Genomic DNA, 18,667 nt, shown 5'->3' with positions numbered 1-18,667 from the left:
ACTCGAAGGCAGCCCCACCACTTCCTGGCCTCCCCATAGCTGCCCCAGGGAGAAGGGGCTTGTTTCCATTTCCCAGGGAGGTGAAAAAAGGCACAGAACCCCACAAATGCTCATGCCAGGGCCCTGCGCCCAAACGACACATGCCCAGAAGCATCAGCCCTATGGTCTGCAGACACTGCTCCCCAGAAGATTCCAGACCCGATCCCAAATTATGAGCTCAAAGCACCCCTCCAACAAGGACTGGCAGGCCCCAAATACAAATACACACCCTGGATGCTTACGCTCATTTTATTATAAAAAAATACAGAATCCAAAGTTGATTGTGACGGAGTGGGGGAGGCCCCGTCGCCAGCTCCAGGCGTGGCAAGGCCGCCCGCCCACGACCCCTACAAAAGCCCCCCCACCGCTGGCGTGCCTGAGCCGGCTCCCAGCGGCCACGCACCATATATATTTATATATAATATATATAAAACACAGATCAGGAAAGGCGGGTAGAAATATGAAATCTGTATAAATGAGCTGTTTACTTCATTAAAGTGTCTTCCGGAGGGGGTTTCTTTTGGGTGGTGATGTTCAACGCCCCCCTCCCCCCAGTTTTGTTTTGTCCTGTTTTCCTTTTTTCTTACAAACATTAGTCATAGAGGAGAGGGAAGGGGGTCTGACAGACAAAGGAGCTTATTGCGAAGTGCGGCTTCTACGCTAAAAAGTCTACCCCACCCCCCCGCCAAAATAAAACACCCTCCCCCCCACATGAAGGGGTGAGGAAAAAAAAAAACATTCCAGTCCATCCTCAGGAGTACAGTAAAAATAAATCACAGTATATACTTGCTGGCTCTATTTACAGAAATGTAACGTCTTCTCTGCCTCTGGGGTGATTGTGTGAGGCTGGGGGAACGAGGGGGCCTAAGACATCGCTAAGATACTAGGATGCTATGATTCCCAGGACCAGGGCTCCATGGCGACCTCCAGTGAAACCCCGTGGTTTCTGCTCTGGGAGACAATGACCGGGAGGGAGGAGGGGAGAGCTGGGTTGACAGGGGTCTGAGGGCCCGTGGACCAGAGTCAGGGGAACTCACTACCCGCCTGCCCCTTCTGCCTCAGGCCAGCCTATCCCAGGGGACCTGGGGGTCCACTCCATGGTCACCTCCAGCCAGGACCAACAGATGGAATGACCAGATCAGGGGTCCCTGGTTCCCCTTCTCCCAGTGGGCCGGGAACCCCTGCCCCATCCATCCATTCTGTTTCCTTCCCAAAGTCACAGGCGACAGCAAGGAATAAATTAAATTAGAAACTCAAGTCTTTCCGACCCAACCATGAAAAATACACTAAAAACAAAACAAAACAAAAATCCAACATTGCCAAGAGGTCCCCGGGTTCACCAGGGCCTCCAGACAAGACAGCGTGGCCATGAGCTGGGCGGACAACCAGCCTCTCAGGCGCGGGTTGGGGGGGCCTCAGCTGCCCCTGCCCCAGCCAGCCTGGGACGTGTGGACAGTCCCGCTTGCCAGAGCAGCACCAGTGGTAGGAGGAACGGCGTCTCTATTTGGTCTCAGAGGCGGGCCGTCAAGGTGGAGCTGATGTCCTGTGGCAGGCTAGGAGCCCAAGAGGGTCCACAGCACGGGGACAGTGCTGAGGAAGAGCTGGCAGCTGCCCAGGCCACTGCAGGAGTTATTGCTGGTGAAGATGGGCTCAGGGGCCTCATACAGGGTCTCATCTGTGGGGGGACAAAGAGACAGGGTAGTCAGTGGCAGGCCCACCCACCCCCACCCTGCTTCCCAGACCTCATCAAGACCCAATGTTGTTATACATCTCAGTTTCAGGACTTCCCTGACAGTGCAGTGGTTAGGCCTCCAGGTTTTCACTGCAGAGGGCACGGGTTTGATCCTTGATTGGGGAACTGAGATTGCACATGGTGCACAGTGCAGCCAAAAACAAAATAAAATCAAACAGCAAAAATAAAAAAACAGTGTCACCAGATGATTGACCTGAAATCATGACCCTGCTCTAAGGGCTCCATGTCCCTGTTCCTCTGGGACAACGCCTCCAATCAATACAGAGTGTGGCAACCAGCAGGAGCCCATTAAATGTGCCTGGAGCCGGGTGAAGTGGTGAGGCCATGGGAACCCCCCTTCCCTCTGAGTATCACAATGTTTCAAGAGCTCAGAACATGGGTATTCTAGAGAACTTTCCTGAAGCCCACTTTGGGTAAAGAGGGCTTCAGCCTCAGGGAGGCCCAGCTGCAGACTTCAACCTTCATTCTTTCTTTTTTTTTTTTTCCTCCATTCTTTCTGAAATTTATTTGGTTTTGGTTGCACTGGGTCTTCATTGCTGCACACAGTCTTTCTCTAGTTGCAGCAGACGGGGGCTATTCTTCATTGTGGTGTGTGGGCTTCTCCTTTTGGCTCCTTGCTGCCGAGCTCGGGCTCTAGGGACATAGGCTTCAATGGTTGCGGTGCATAGGCTTAGTTGCTCCGCAGCATGTGGGATCATCCCAGACTAGGGATCGAACCCACGCCCTCTGCACTGGCAGGAGGATTCTTAACCACTAGACCACCAGGGAAGCCCCAAAACTTCATTCTTGAAGTACTGACATGGCCCTATTTGCAGGGCCTGTCCCAGCCATTGGAGAGGTTGTGGGACTCCCAAGGGTATGCTGCCACCACCTCCATCCTGACTCCATTGACCACTCAGTGGGTTCTGTGAGTTGAGGATGCCATTGACCCCCAAGCACTTACTGGTTGGCCTCACATAAACCTTCAGTCTCAGGCAGGGTCGGTCCACAGCATTGGGCGGTGTGGCAGCTGGAAGAGAGGGGTTGGGGATTAGTAGGGCAGAGGACCTCGTGGGACTGCATCTCCTTCCCCATGCCCGTGACCCAAGCCTGACCCCAGGTAGGGGAATCCACACATAAAACTCCTCATCATACTTCAAAGGCCCAGACATAATGCCCATGAGTTCCCAGAAGTCCTCTTGCATGCTCCCCTTGCCCCTCACTTCACTGAATCCTAACCCCAGAGATGGGGGTGGGGTGTCTATGTCTGACTCCATCTTACCCCAGGGCAACACAGGGCAAGGTTCAAAGGTGATGAACAAAAATGTGTGTTTTCAATAAGAAAATATAGGGAATTTTCTGGCGCTCCAGGGGTTCAATCCTTCATCAGAGAACTAAGATCCCACATGCCACACAGTGCAGCCAAAACCAAAACAAAACAAAATCAAATAGCAAAAAAACCCACAAACAAATGATTGACCTGAGATCAAATCCCTGCTCTCAGGGATCTGCGATGTTGGCAAGTCACCCCCTACCTAGGCCTCATGTGGCCCAAGGTAGGTGCTTTGGCGTGCATGCACACTCAGTCATGTCCCACTCTTTGTGATCCCATGGACTATAGCCCACCAGGCTCCTCTGTCCATGGGATTCTCCAGGCAGGAATACTGGAGTGGGTTGTCATGCCCTCTTCCAGGGGACCTTCCCGACTCAGGGATCAAACCCACATCTCGTGCATCTCCTGTATTGGCAGTCAGATTTATCATCACTATGTCACCAGGGAAGCCCCAACTGGGTGACTGCCTGAGCCCATTAGGCCTGGGAAGGAAGCAGCATCCGGCCTCCCTTGGACAGTGGCCCACAAGGCCTGGGGTCACGTGAGGTTGAAGTGCATTGAGTCCTCACACCTGAAACTCGACCACAGGGCCCCCTGCTTCTTGGTCCACATGGGGGACAGGGGAGGTCCAAGAGCACTGGCCATGAGTCAGGAGAGAGGGGCTTGGGGGCCAGGATGGGGACAGGGAGGGAGGCCCGAGGCCCCGTGGGTGGTGGGGTTCACACAGGTGAACAGGCACGGGCACCCACATGGCTACGGCCGGGCCTGTGCCCGCCTGTGTTCTTGGCCAGTCCTCTTTGTGGCCATCACCTCTGCCTGCCCCCCAGAAGTCCCTTGTGCTGGGAGATGAAGATAAAAAGCACGTAATAAAAATAACATTCGTCACAGAGATAGGACGAATAATTACAATAATTATCTTTATGAAACTCCCATCTCGGAAAGAAAAATGTAATTTTTCTTACATTACAGGGACTTAATTTAAACACCTTCTTCCCCTCCCCCACCCTCTTCTTCCCTGAATTAAGAGGAAAAAATCCAAATAGAGCAGAGGAAGGAGGAAATGGAGCCTCGTAGAGTTTAATTTGACTCAGCGGGAACCAGGGTGGTGAGGCGTTGGGTCCCTCCCCGAAGCCTGGGCTGCTCCCCATCAGCCTCCAGGACGCTGAGAAATGGGACCACACAACCCTACAGAGTCAGTGCCTTGGGCCCGGGTGGGCTTCCTGGGACCCCATCTTGGCAGGGGCTATGGCGGGACCCTCCTGTTCTCAGGTTCTCAGAGACCACAGGCTGCTGAGGCCTGGCTGGTGGGAACCTGAACCCTGGGCACATTCTGCCACGCCAGGCCCTGCCCTTGGCATTTAGTGGGGAGGAGGAAGAAGATGCCCCTCAGGAGCCCCTAACGCCCAGCAGAGGCGGGGACAGTTTACCCGCCCGCCCCGGGCCTACAGCACAGGCATGAATGCCCAGTGGACCTGGACCAAGGCTGGCTCCGACCTTGAAATGCCCCCACACTCCTCTGGGAATCTGGGCGCTCCGGGTGCGGGTGCGAGGGGGAGAGACGGGGTAGGCACGGTGTGTCCTCCATTACTCCTCCCCGACCAGACTAGGCAGGCCTAGTTTCTGGCCTCAGTGCAACATGGGGTGGGCCCCCCTGGTCTCAGGGTAAGACGAATTGACCGTGGGGCCACTGGCTCAGCGGCCCAGAGGCTGACCTGCGGGACGAAGGAGCTAGCTCGGAGACAAGAGGCCCCGGCGGAGGAGGGAAGAGGGAGGGGGAGGGAAAGGGGAGGGGGAGTGGAGGGAGAGGGGAAAGGTAGGGGAGGGGGAGGGGAGGGGGAGGGGAGGGGGAGGGGAGGGGGAGGGGAGGGGGAGGGGAGGGGAGGGGAGGGGGAGGGGAGGGGAGGGGAGGGGGAGGGGAGGGGGAGGGGAGGGGCGGGGAGGGGAGGGGGAGGGGAGGGAGCCCGCCCCCACTCACAGATGTAGTAGTACTCGTGGCCTGGGCGGAACTCGAAGCCCAGAGAGAAGGGCGTGAAGAGCTGGAACTTCTCGGAGAACTTGAGCGGGCCCCCGGGCGCCGCGGGCCGGTTGCACTCCCAGCGCTTGAAGCCGCGCTGCCTGTGGTCGCAGGAGGCGTGGCCTTCGCCGTTGACCATGTACAGCACATAGTGCTCCATGCGCTCGGCCGGCGGCAGCGGCGCCCCGTAGTGCGGGCAGTAAATGTCCAGGTAGTCGTTGATGCTCACCTCCACGGTGTAGCCGCCGCCGTCGTCTGCCGCGCCCGCGTGGAACCTGGAGGCAGGGCCGGCGGTCAGAGCGTGGGAGGGGGGCTCAGGGATGCGGGGCAGGGGCCGGGAGTAGGGTGACGGGTTAGTGCAGGAGAAAAGGTAAAACTAACGGATGGGGTAAATGGGGAGGGGTCATTGGTCAGCGCAGGGAAGGGGTGGGGCCTGGGGATGGGGAGCCCCGGGAGGGGGTGGAGTTGACGGGTCAGTGCAGCAGACAAGCGGAGAGTCAGCGAAAGGGTAAATGGGGAGGGGTCACTAGTCAGCACAGGGGGATGGGGAGCCCTGGGAGGGTGTGTGGGGGATGGGTCAGTGCAGGGTAAAGGGTAGGTAGGAGATGGGGGAAGGGCGAGGGGTTGTGGGAGGGGCCTTGCCTACAGTCAGGTGCCAGGGTCTGAGCCCATGGTCTCCTGCCTGGCACAACAACCCTGCCACACCAAGGCCAGAGCAGGTGCCTGGAGACCCAGACTAGCCCTGAACCCCAGGCCCACGGTGAGGTTTGTCCCAGGGAAGAGGGCCTGCCCCCAGGCATTCTGGGTAACTACATGCACGCAAGCAGGTGCCCTGTGACTCACAGCCCCCCAGACCCCCAATTCCCTGCAGAATCCACATCGGGGGCCTTCAGCCACAACAGGCCTGGCACAAGATATCCCACCAGGAAGTCCCACTCCAAAAACTTTAACTGCTTGACTTCAATGCCCCCTCCTCCAGGCAGCCCTCCATGCCATCCCCAGAGACAGCCTCCTGTTTTTCTTCTGCAGATCTGCCTGCCAAGAAGACCCAGGGTATCTGGGACACAGATCAGTGATCCCCACCTCTCTGAGGCAAGCTTGGCCCCTCTCCTGTATCCCCAGAGGGGGTGGGGCTTGACACCCCCTCAGATGCTCAGACACCCCCATCCCTCAGTCCAACTCAGGGGTGCCCTGGGTTTGACCCCCCTCAGCCCCACCCCTTCCACCCTGAGTGACATTCTTCGTCCTCCCTCCAGAGCCTCCAAAATCTGGCAGCTACCCCACAACTCCCTGGTTCCCCACCCCTGACACCTTGGCCCACCAGCTCTGCCTCCCAGCCTTGGCCCTGGAGGTCTCCTCAGCTGTCGCAGAGCCTGTACCCCTTTCCCTGGGGGCCCCTTTGACCCAGCCTCATCAGGCAAGGATGGAGGTCAGCTGAGCAAGGGACAGGGAGCTACCCTTCCATCAATGCCTCCGGCTACAGCGCCAGGAGCCCTTAGATCTCCTGGACGCAGTCCCCGGGGCCCCTGTCATGTAAACGCGGACTGGACCGAGGGGGGACAAAGGGGCCTCCCAAGAGGGGCTTATTAGCACATAAAAGGCCTGGCAGCCGAGGTTTGGGGGCAGGCTCCCCCACCTCCTCCCTCCCCACACCAGCAGGGAAACTGAGGCCTGGTGAGGGGCGGCGGCAGCGAGGGAGGGCAAGGTCACTGGGACCCCGACCCCGCTGCTGCCTCTGTGCCTGTGTGCCAGCCACCCCGGACCGCGGAAGGGAGCAAGGCAGCCCCCATACCAGGAACACTAATTGGCACAGCCAGCACCTGACGGGGCGGCTGATCAGATGGCATTGGCTGGCCCCCCGCCACCCCAAGACAGTGTCAGATGGGGGTGAGGGCTCCGGGGACCCTCGAACTGGGAAGGAGGCAGGCAGGGGACTGGCCCATGGTGCCTCAGTTTCTCCACCCATCAGGAGGGACCCCAGATGATGATTTCAAGTCTGTGGCTGAAGTCAAGGTTCGGAGAATTTCAGGTCGGGGAGTAGGGGGAGTGGATTCCCTCCCAGCCCTTCCCTGCTGCACTGGCTTCACCCAGGAATATAGCGCCCACTCCCTCCCTCAGAGGTGGGAAGACCATTGCGGAATAAATGTGTCTGGCAGTGCACGTCCGTTGGGGGCCGAGGAACCTCATCTGGTTTCAACCCAGGATGGAGCCCAGCTGGGTCTTGCCTTCTCAAAGACTCAGTTTCCAACTCTGTCATGGAGATGGTCCCTGAGGCGGATGGAAGAACTTCAGCTGTGCTCACAGCAGGCACCCCATAGATGCAGGGTGGCCCTGAGTGGGGCTGGGAGCCTGCCCATCCCATGGGCTGCTCCGCGGCTGGCCGGGCACAGGCGTCTCATTGACCGGCCGCGTCCTCCGGCCCCTTGGGCACGATCAATGCAGAAGCTGCTCCAGGCTTTTTGAAAAGTCATTTTCACTCCTTCCCGGCCCCACTGAAAGCCCAATTGATCAACTGATCGATGACAGCCACAGCCCAGCAGCCGCCCAGGGGCCCACCCTCACCCCAGCAGGCCCTGCAGGGGAGGCTGTGTCGGGGAGCCATAGGCAGAGGTGGGGGAGTCCTGGTCCTGCCCTCTGGGCCTCAGTTTTTCCTCTCGTCCCTGGCTTGATGCCAGGGATATACATTCAGTCTGAAAGAGAATGTGACTCCACGCAGGGCACTTCTGGAGAAAAGGTAGGCTGCACTGTCTCCCCTTTCTCCCCTCTTGACACCAGCACCATCAGGTCCCCCCAGCTCACCTTCATTAGAATATCAGCGACCAAAGCTGCTCTGCTGGGTCGGAGGCTGGACACCCAGGTCCCACTTGAGCCCCCCTAAATCCAGGACTCACTTTCCTGAGTGTCCATCAGACCTCGCCACCCACTGGCTCAAAGCCTTCTATCAGCTCCCCATCACTCAGAACAAAATCCACAGTCCTCTCAGGCTCATGGGGCCTCATATGGCCCCCGCCCTCAACCTCATCACCCCCTGATTTCCCCAGCTCACTCCCTTCCAGCCATGCCAGCCTCAGGGCTGCTCCTATTCCTGTCCCAGGGCCTTTGCACACACTGTTCCCTCAGCCTGACAAGCCTTTCCCTACTTTCCCCAACTCATCTCTTTTGGACATCATCGTATTCATACCATTACACAGTCCACTGTCTGCCTTCCGGGGGTCAGCCTCCTTCTCTGTACCTTGCTTGGTGGCCAGCATGAGCCCAATATACTGTGGTGCTCGACACATGTTTGTTAGTCGGTCAAAGGCCAAATGCTCGAGGTCTTTGAGGTGCTAGAGTCATGGGAGCAGAAAGCTGCCTCAAGGTGGGGAAACTGGGACCCCAGGTAGGTGGATCCCAGGAGAGGTCCCCCCACTCACCCCCCACACCTGAACTCTGGGAGCCAAAATGGACATTTTTCTCCTTTCCCTGCTCTAAAATAGCCACAGCCTTGCATTGGCATTCCCAGTTCCAAGCTGGTGCCTCGTCCCTGCTCAGGGTGGCATTGATGCAGGGGAGATGAACCCCACCCCAAGCCGAGCCCGGTGAGAGCAAAACAAAGCCTTCATTTCCTCCACCAGTGAGGAGGCCTGATATGCAAATGATCCCTGGGAGCAGTAGATACAGATCGAAATTCTCACTAAGGGGTTAATGACTGACTTGGGATGGTTCCCAGACACAGGGCTCCCCGAGGCTTCAGACCTCCCCGCCCCCAACCTCTACACCTTCACCCCCAGTGGTTCACCCTGCCCGCCCCCTGCCAATGTCCACCCTGCAGGCAGCCACTCCAACCCCACCCACCACCCCTTCCTCTGGCAACCACCCGGCCTGCAGCTAATTAGCTCCAGTCAGGCGACAGTCAAGTCATTAGATGCTAACAGCACAGAAACTAATTAGGAGTCTCACCCAAAATGGGAGTGGGGTGCTGGGCTGCCTTCCCAACCTGGAAACTGAGGCAGGGGCAGGCAGGCGGGGGAGTCTGTCCCCTTCACTCTCCGACTCTCTGTCTCTTGTCTCCCTGGTCTGAGCCATTTCACAGCTCCTACTAAAGGGCTCAGAGATGCCAATGAAGACCCCAGCAAAGAGACACCCAGGCCTGCCCGAATGGACAGCAGGGCCCCCAAAGGCCAAGGCTGGGACCTCACTGAAAATTAGGGCCTCAGGACTTCCCTGGGGATCCAGTGGCTAAGACTCCATGCTCCCAATGCAGGGGGCATGGGTTCCATCCCTGGTCAGGGAACTAAATCCCACATGCCACAAAGAAGCTCGAAGATCCCGCGTGCTGCAACCAAGACCTGGCACAGCCCAATAAATATATAAGAAAAGGCTTTAAAGGAAAAGAAAAGAATATCATGGCCTCACGATAGTGCAGCATCAGCTCAGAAAGGACGATTATGGCCTTGTGGGTGCAGGGTAAACTGAGGCACAGGCCCCACCATGGAAGCAGGAGGTGAAACAAATGAGGCAGGGTAGGTGGGGAAGGTGAAGGAAGGGCCACAGGATCAGCCCACACCCCCCCCGGGCCTTGGTCTCAGGCAGGAGGAGGCCCGGGTGCCCAGTCCACGGGGCATGCCTGCCCAGGTCACCCCACCCTCCTCAGCCCCCACAGCATGTATGGTGTCCCTGCACTCCTCAGCCAGCCCCAGACCTGCATGCCTCTCAGAGGGGGTCCCCCCACTGGACATAACTTCCTCCTGGCCATGGGTAAATCACTTTCCCTGGGTCCATGAAACGGGGGCATAATGGGGAGCCCGACCCATGAAGTGGACAGGCGAGATGAGGGGGTGCATGGCTGGGGTAGGGGGCGAGGGGAAACGTGGCCGGGGTGGCAAACAGAGCCCCTCGAAGTCGAGACCCTGCATGGGAGTGGGTATGAGGGTGAGCCCCCACCAGGGCCAGCCCTCAGAGCTCGGAGTCTGGATTGTGTGCTCCAAGCTCTCAGCTGTGTGTCCGCAATGGGGCAGCACAAAGGTGGCTGTGCCCTTCCTTACCTGGCCCACTGCGCAGGGGACACAGTCGAGCCCTCCTTTTGGAACTGTCCCCCACAGACAATTTCCCCAAGGCAACGCCAGGGGGGTGGGGGGCAAGGCTGGTCCGTGCTGGGTGCTTTGGTGAGGGGAGGGAACCTGCTGCCAAGGCAGGACCCTGCGCTGGGCTTAGCTCAGGGGCTGCAGAATGAGCCATCGAACCTGCAGGAACCCTGCCTCCCAGACCCCCCGTACACACACCTGCGCATCCCAAGGTCGGCCACCTCTGCACCTGCGGCCTCAAGGGACGCATGACCCGCAGGGGACATTTGCTGAAGGCCCCTGAGGTCAGAGATGGCTGCCCCTTCCCCGGGCCCAGCTCCCAGGCAGGCTAGAGGCCAGTCCCTCCCCTTTCCCCAGTCCTCAGCTCGGCTGCTGCCTCAATTTCCTCCTCTGTATGCTGAGCTGCCCAGGGTGGGGGTGGGAAGCAGTTGTCCACCGTGGGGAGGGACCAAGGCTGGGGAAAGGGACCCTGTGGATCCCAGCCTCAGAGCCCAGGCTGCCAGCAGGTGGGGGCACCTCAGAACTGGCCCCCCACCCCAGCACTGCGGTTCCCCCCCAGCACAACCACCTGAACCTTGCTGCTGCTGCAGATGCACTGCGGGCTGGTCTGGAGCCTCCCTGCTTGCCTGCAAGCAGGAATGGCCTCCGTTTCCCCTCCCCGTCAGGGTCCTCTGGTCCCTTGGGGTCACACCCATGCCTCAGGCGTCCACACCATGCCCGCCCTGCTGCCATCTGCAGAGGGGCACAGCCCGCCGCCCTACTTCACAGAGGAAACACGACACAGGGGCTCTGAGCAGCCAAGCCACTAGCCCAAGGGCTTCCCAGATCCCCAAGTCCGAGCTCCAGCCCTCCATGGCCCCCCAGACCACACCCTCGGACCCCAAGACTCCCAGGTCCATGGGTCCTCACTCTCCAAGTCCCCCTTAAGTCGGGTGGATGAGCTTCTTTCAAACAAAACAAAAAAGCCTCATGCGGCAAAATATGGCATCGCCCCCTTCAAAGCCGGTTCCCTGGAGGCCTGGGCATGGCTGGCAGGCACCAGGGGTGCCCGACACCCCCACAGGGAGGACGCAGTCCTAGTTGCCATCTTCCCCTTGGTCATTTGAGATGGGAACATGGCCGCTGCCCACACCCAAGGGCAATCAGGGCCCCACTCAGGGTCTGCACCACTGGGTCCACCCAGGCTGCAGACTTCCAACCAAGTAGGGGACTCAGGGACAGGAGGGTCCCTGCCAGTGCCAGCTCTGAACCTTGATGGCCCCTCTGCACCATGGGCAGCAAGGAGCCCAGCCCGCAGGACCCGGACACGTACCTCGAGCAGGGACCCACCTGGGCTGGAGCAGGGGGTGGAGGAGCGGTCAGGTAGGTGTGGAAGGCAAGCTGTGACCACCCCCCTCTGGTGTAGGCTGTCAGCACCCCCACCAGGGCCCCCAGAGCCAGGCCGTACATACAGACATGTGTGCACGCCATGAAGACGTTCCAAAGACATGCGTGCACCCCACATACAGACACACCTTCTCCCCAGGTGTTGATCTGCATGCACAGACACACACGCACATCCCACACCCAGACACACTGCTGCAAACACGCATGCACCCTGCACACGTGTGTTCTCCAGGCACACACATGCGGAAACGTGTGCAGACACACAGGGCCAGGGCTGCCAAACACATGTAGGCACTTGAGTGTCTGTGTGGCAGTGGCGGGGAGCAGTGTGTGTGCTCTACACACTCAGCTATGCACCTCCCGGGCCCCGGGACCCCTGAACCGCATGGGAAAGAACACGCAGCTATGGAGCGGACATGCCCTGCAGCCCAGCGAGCCCCCGAGGTGTCCCTGCGCCCCCACAGCCCCAGAAGCAACCCACCAGGATGCCCGGCCCAGTCCAATACAGCCACAGACAGGCCCAGAGATGCCCGGCAGCCAGACCCACAGTGCCCAGCTCAGGCGGGGACCGGACGGATAGACGGCTGAACAGCTGGCCGGCGAGAGTGCAGGGGTCCGTGGCTGGACCCAATCTCCACCCTTCAGCGGTGATGGAGGTGGGTGTGGGGCTCCCTGGCAGCGTCGGCCAGCCTCGTGTGCACAGGAAATCCACGGCACAGCAGGAGAACACAATTGGGGAAGCACAGCCACACACTCAGCCACACACTCATTACCTCGGCGCAGGTACAGGCCAGCCAGGCGAGGGTGGCCGGCCTCACTGCAGCCCTGCCTGGGCCTGGTGGTCCTCCACCAGCCCACATGCATCCCCGTGGCTCCTCTGCTGCCTGACGGTACCCTACCCAAGGCGGCCCAGCCCTGGCTCGGTCCCCTTCCCAACACACGGTGCCTTTTGTGTGCGCCCCCCTCTCTCTCTGCACGGCCTGTCCCTGCGTCTCCTGGCTCCTCTGCCGGCCGCCGCCACCAGTCTCCCTGTTTCGACCCCATTCTCGCCTGTCCCTGCACAGGCCTGTCTCTTGTCTCTGCCCAAGGCACTGCCTCCCACATCAGGCCCACCCGCCGACTTCAAGCCTCTCCCTGCACCCTGGCAGCTGTGCCCGCAACTGGGCACCCTCAGGAAATGTCCATTCCGGGTGCCCTCAGAGCCTGAGGCTGGGCAGCACCCTCCTCCTCTACCCGGCACTCACCCAGTCACTGGACACAGATTCCGCGCCAGACACCCCAAGATATCCAGCCTTCCAAGGGGGCCACCCTTTAGCAGAGACCCCCAACCGTAGTGGTGAACAGAGCCCTGATTCTTGACCCAACCGGGCTTCCCAGGCGAAGGGCTCCCTGGGACCGCAGGCCCGGCTGCAGGAAGTGGGGGAGGTCACCTCCCACCCAGGACGCCCCAAGCATGATGAGGCAGAGGAGAGGCCAGCCCTGACCGCCAGGGTCTGTGCCTGGACAGTGAGGCTGTCCCTTTGGGCGGCTGGTCAGAGAGAGCTGTCGGGTCAGCAACAGGAGGCGGCTGAGCGGCTGGACAGAGCCGGCCCCGGGGGCTGCCTCCTTCCCAGCCAGCATCCCGCCTGCAGCCCTGTGGCAGGTGGGGCAGCGGCCGGCCCCCGCAACCCCCTTCCCCGCAACCCCCTTCCGTCCCTGTTGGAAGCTCCTGGTGGGTCTGGTGTTTGCTAGAACAAAGGACAGGCCACGCTGGGACGCTGGGACAGGATTCCGAGGCTGAAACCAAAAACTTGGGCCGGGGAAGCGCTGCCCGCTGGGCTCCCTGCTTGGCCGCAGGAAAGAACCGTAATCAAACCCACATGTGACCAGTGGGGCGGGCGGCGCAGGGAACCCGCTCCACAGCAGCCCAGCCATCCCTCCTTGGCCCCGGGTCTCTGCCCTCAGTCCTGAGGCCAACCCCACAGCCAGGCAAATGGGGGGGGGGGGCTGTCTGGGTGGGCTACCTGCCCCAACCTGGGACACAGGCTGCCCTGGTCCCAGGGCTGGCCTCAAAGACGGTCCTTAATGCAACTTTCTGCAGGAGGACCGAGGACAGCAGGGGACGGCGAGGGGATGGCGGGGGACCGCTGGCTTGGAAGCCAGGCAGTTCTGGCGCTTGAAAACCGAAAGAAAGTGACTGGAGGCAGAGGATCAGGGGGTGGGGAGGCCAGCGCCCCTGCCCCCACGTGCAGCCCAGCTGGGCTGGATATGACCATGACCCTGACGGTGGGGCGGACCGGGAGCTGTAGGACCCTAGATCCCATCTCCCAAGGGACCCCCAGCCCACTCCCACCTCCCAGATCCCAGAAGGTCCGAGGTTTCCACTGCTAACCAGGATGTGGTCAGTCCCCACCAAACTTTTCTTGCTTGAGTAGCAGGGGCTCCCGCTGCCCCCAGACCGTACTCAGTACCCGACCTAGAGGAGGTCTGCAGGCAGGCGGGCGGGGCACCTGGGCCGGGTGTGGCAGGTTGGGCACAAGGCCACCTGGGTCCTAGCCCCAGCTCTGCTCCCCTCACCGTGACCTTGAGCCAGCTGCTTGGCCCCTCTGCGCCTCAGTTTCCCAGTCAGTGGAAGGAGGACCGCGGAGGACACAGCCTGATCAGGACTCTGGGGACAGACCCTGAGCCTCCTCCGTGCCTCAGTCTCTCCGTCTCTTTGAGAGCCCGGACCAGGGACCCGCTGGAGCAAATGTGGACACTGGTCCACGGGGAGGGACATTCCAACTTCCCCAAGTTCATCTGGGGAGCCTCCGACAGAACGCGCCTGAGGAACCCTCCCCCGGGGGGCCACGGTCCCCCACCTCAGTCCCTCACCTCTGGGCGCGGCTCAGTGACAAGATTCCTGGGCATTCCCACCAACTCTAAAGCTAGCGGAGGTCACCAGAGAGACCTGAGCATTGGGTCCCCCATGTCCGGGGAGGGAACTCAGGGCCAAACGGCTTCTGAGGGTGCCAGAGGGGATCCCCAAACTCCTGTGCCGGCGGCGCTCCGAAGCATGCAGGGCGCCAAGTCTCCCAAACCTGTAGGCGGAGGGGCGCCCCGGGGGGAGATGCACGCGGAGTGAGTCCCCCAAACTCCGGTGGCCGGAACTCCCTGGAGGCTCCCGTGGGAAGCGGGCGCCCCCACTCCTGGGGGCAGCGCGCAGGGGCGCCCCGAGCCCGGGGTGGGAGGCCAGGCTGGGGTGGGGGAGTCCGGGGTCTCCCAGCGCGCGGTCCCCGCCCGCGGCCGCGCTCACCTGGGGTTGCTGCGGTTCCAGTAGACGGCGTAGCGGTCCGAGTTGGCGCGGGCGGCGTCCTCGCCGTGCGCGAAGGGCGGCGGCGGCAGCGGCAACAGCAGCAGCAGCAGCGGCAGCAGCGGGCGCTGCGCGGGCGCCATGGCCCCGGTCCGGCCGCCGCGCTCGCCTGGCCGCCGCCTGCCAGCCGTCTCCGCCTCCTCCGCCGCCGCCGAGCGGGCGGACGCGGGGCGGGCGGGAGGAGGGCGCGCCGGCGCTTGGAGATCCCCAGCCGCCCCCGCCTGAGCGCGCGCGACCTCGGGCGCCGAGAAGTCAGGCGGCGGCGGGCGGGGCGCCGGGGTCGCCCCGGGCGCCGGCCCGGCCGCGCGGACACTAAGAGCGCGGGCCGTCACCACCGCACCCGCCGGGGAGGGGCCGGGGCTCCGGCCTTTGTCCCGCCCGAACGCCGGGAGGGCCGCGGGCGCCCCCTCCTGCCGTGCCCCGGCCACGCGGGGGCTGGGCGGGGGGCTGCAGCCCCAACCGCGCCCCCACCTCCCCATACCCCCGTTCCACCCAGACTGTCCGGGATGCCTCCCCCGGTCGGGCTACTTTCACCCCGTGCCCCAGGTCCTGCCCCCTGTCATCCCAACTCTGTGGGGCCCTGAGTGCACCTTCGTCATCATAGGGGACCCACCCAGGGTCGCGGAGTTGTCCTCAACCACCTCCATTCAAGCCAGCAATCTGGTCTGGAAAGCCAACCAGGCGAAGGGAACAGAAGACCCAGAAATGGCTCACCTCCCTGTGCCCTCCCACAGTCAAACCCGGACCCCAGAATCCTAACCCAGGCTCCCCCAACACCGAGCCACCCTGTCCATCCTGATGAAGGGTTTTGCAGTCTCACTGCCCAAAATGGGAAGTCAGCAGCCACTGCTGCCTCCTTGCAGGACCCCAGGGACACACCTCCCCGCCCCCCCTCACGGGGGTGGTGAATTCTCATTGAGTCTGTCTCCTCATCTAGGAAAGGAAACAGAAATCCTGACCTCAGCCACAAAGGGTACCAAGCATAGCAGGTGCCCAGTACACCCAGCAGCCCAGACTGGGCTCCAGGCCAGCAGGAGGTGGGAGGACGGGGAGTCTGACCAGGGCAAAGAGCAGGAAGGGTGTCTGGCAAGAGGGTAGAGCAAAGGGCTAGAGTGCCTGACCCGTTTGGGGCACTCAAAGTGACCACTCCTGGGTGTGGGGAACAAGTTGGTTGGGAGGAGGCTGACTGTGGGCCAGGAAATGGGGTCCTGTCCTTCATTTCGGCTCTTATCAGACTCTGAGTTTGTGAAGGTACACTGTCACCAAGTGCTGGCTGGAAAGTGTCAGCAGTGCCCAGCCAGGTTCTACCTCTCTGGACTTGTTTCTCTCTTCCAGGCCTAGCCTGGCACAGAGTCTGGGAGCCTAGAGCTGAAAGGTCATGCGTGAGGGATTATCAGAACTCCTTGCAGAAAACTCACGGGAGAGGCCAGAGCTTCACTACAGTCAGGTGGGGAGGGTAAATGCATTTCGGATACGCTGTGGGCATGTGCCAGGTGTTCCCTGAGCATTCTCCTCCGGAACTTACCCCTTTTTGCTCAGGCTGCTACCTGGGAGGCCTTCCCCTTTCCTCCTGTTAAATTTCAGTTCTTCCTTCAAGGACTGTCCTCCCCATGTTTCAGCCCTCCTCACCCCCAGCCCCACCCACAAGGTTGTCTGTCCTCTGCCTTCCAGGGAACTCTGCCCATCTCTTTGGGGTGTTCTGGCTTCCGGATCTTGTCCATTGACTGTAGTCTGCTGGAGTCTGAAGTCCCAGGCCTAGCCTAGAGGGCTCCACACAGGAAGGTAGGAACATGCCCCACCTCCCGCCCCTGGCAGTGGCCGGGGCAGGCCCAGAAGGCTGAAAGAGGACCAGAACTGGCCCAGGCTCACCTGGCAAGGCTGCCAAACAGTCTGTCTGGACCACTGGAGCCCAAGTCTGGGGCTCCAGCCACACAGGCCAGGCTTGGCCCAGGCTGGCTGGTCTGGCTCTCTGGGGAGTGATGGGGTGGCCACTCAGGGAGGCGTGGGGCCCAAGCCCAGGGACAGGGGCCATGAGCCCAGGGGGCCAGGCCTGGCTGCCAAAGGGGACCACCTGGAAGCTCTCGCTGCCCTGGGACAAGAGCCCCCTCCCACGTCATGAGACCTCATGGGTGGGGGGGGTCTTCTCTGTCACACCCAGCAGGACTTGGACCTGCAGGGGTGGGGGTGTCGGAAGGGCACAGCGGGCAAGGGGATGCCCTGGCTGAGGCTGGGATGGGTCGACTCATTTGCATGCAGGGGCCACCGAGGCGGGAGCCGCCGCCGCTGCCGCTGCTGAGAGGATTTGAGCAGAAGCTCCGTTTTCCTTCTGTTCTCGTCTCTCTCTCAAGGTCAGAGCCCGAGCGGGGACAGGAACAAAGCACACGTCCCCCATTCAACCTCCCTGTGCCCGCTGGCCGCTCCCGGAGGAGGGGGCCCGGGGAGGGGAGGGCAGGGCAGCTCCATGGCCTGGCCCCAGGCGAGGCGGGGATGGGGCCGCAGGCACAGCTGCCCAGCTGCCCTTGGGGACCCCTGCCTGGTGGGGACCACTGTGGGTGCCCAGGAGGCTCTGTCCCCTTCCAGAGTGCGTGGCCATTCTGGTCTCCAGACCAGCCATCAGGAGGTCAGCTGAGGTCAGGGGTCATGGAGTCAAGGGTCAGATGTCAGGCTCACTCCGGGGACAGGGGTCAGTCTTAATTCAAGGCTCAGTTCAGGGACAGGGGTCACTGAGAGCTGACTGTCGGCCTCAGCTTCAGACCCAGGACAGGGTCTTTGATGGGGGTCTGTCCCTGTTCACAGTGGTCTGCTCTCCTAGGCTTGAAGGTCTGCCTCAGACTCTGGGAGGGTCTCAACTGAGCCAGGCCCAGACCTGCCCCTAGCCTGTGCCCATCAGCTCTGGTCCACCACTCACCGCCTACTGCCCAACAACTGTGACCAATCACCCACTACCCACTATTCCCGGCCCAGCACCCACTAGCCCTACCCAGTACCCACCCCTGCTCACCCACTGCCCACCACCCCCAGCACATCACCCACCCCCCATCACCCGCCCACTAATCCCAAGTCCAGTGCCCACCACCCAGCACCCATGACCTGTGGCACTCCAGCAAGGTTCGGCAGAATCGCCAGGGCTGGGGATCAGTGTCCAGGGCACCCTCAACCTTCAAAGGCTGCGGAGCCTTGGAGAAAGCTAAAAATATGTGGGGAGGAATTGCTCATTACAGAAAAAAGTGGACCAAATCCATCACCTGCTCTGATTCAAGAGTTTTTCAGGAGGCAGGAAAGGGTTGCTGGGAGGGTGGGCGCCTTGGCAGGTCTGGGGCTCCACAGGCCCAGGTCAGAGTGGGGTGTGGTGTGTATCCCCACAGGCAGTGGGGAGCAGGCATCTGCTGGCATGTGGGAGAGGTCTCAAGGAGAGCTCCCCAGGCTGTTACTGAGAATAAACAAACACACCTGTCCCTTTCTCTTGCTGATCAATTAAAATTCCCACCCTTGTGTCCAGTGTCCAGTCAGGCCCTGGAACCTCGGCCCACATCTAACATCCCTGTAAACCCCCAACCAGGCCAGAGCCCAACCAACCAGGTGCCTCCCCTGCAATGTCCCTCCCTCCTCCTCTCCCCTCCCCACCTCCTTCCTACCCCCGGTTCACCCTCCCAGTTGCAGGGCCCAGGACACAGCCCCCCTCCTCCCAGGGCCACCTGCCAGTCTGGGGACTAGACCACTGCTGTCCAAAAGAACTTCCCACAAGGATGGCCAAGTTTCAGATCTGCTG

The 18,667-nt window shown here is 61.2% G+C and overlaps 1 protein-coding gene across 1 annotated transcript; it reads right to left on the bottom strand.

The window, feature by feature from the left end:
* Nucleotides 1-1,275: 1,275 nt before the first annotated feature.
* On the bottom strand, nucleotides 1,276-14,981 carry EFNA2 (ephrin A2). Its single transcript, XM_061149396.1, has 4 exons — nucleotides 14,842-14,981; nucleotides 5,080-5,393; nucleotides 2,736-2,801; nucleotides 1,276-1,714 (listed from the first exon to the last, which is right to left on the bottom strand). Exons 1-4 carry the CDS (start codon nucleotides 14,979-14,981, stop codon nucleotides 1,593-1,595), a joined length of 642 nt encoding a protein of 213 aa, XP_061005379.1. The 3' UTR covers nucleotides 1,276-1,592.
* Nucleotides 14,982-18,667: the final 3,686 nt, after the last annotated feature.

The sequence above is a fragment of the Dama dama genome, chromosome 9 (assembly GCF_033118175.1).
Source record: "Dama dama isolate Ldn47 chromosome 9, ASM3311817v1, whole genome shotgun sequence".
In the NCBI taxonomy this organism is placed as follows: Eukaryota; Metazoa; Chordata; class Mammalia; order Artiodactyla; family Cervidae; genus Dama; species Dama dama.
Note: the sequence above shows the minus strand (reverse complement) of the source record. Positions and strands in the feature narration are given on the sequence as shown.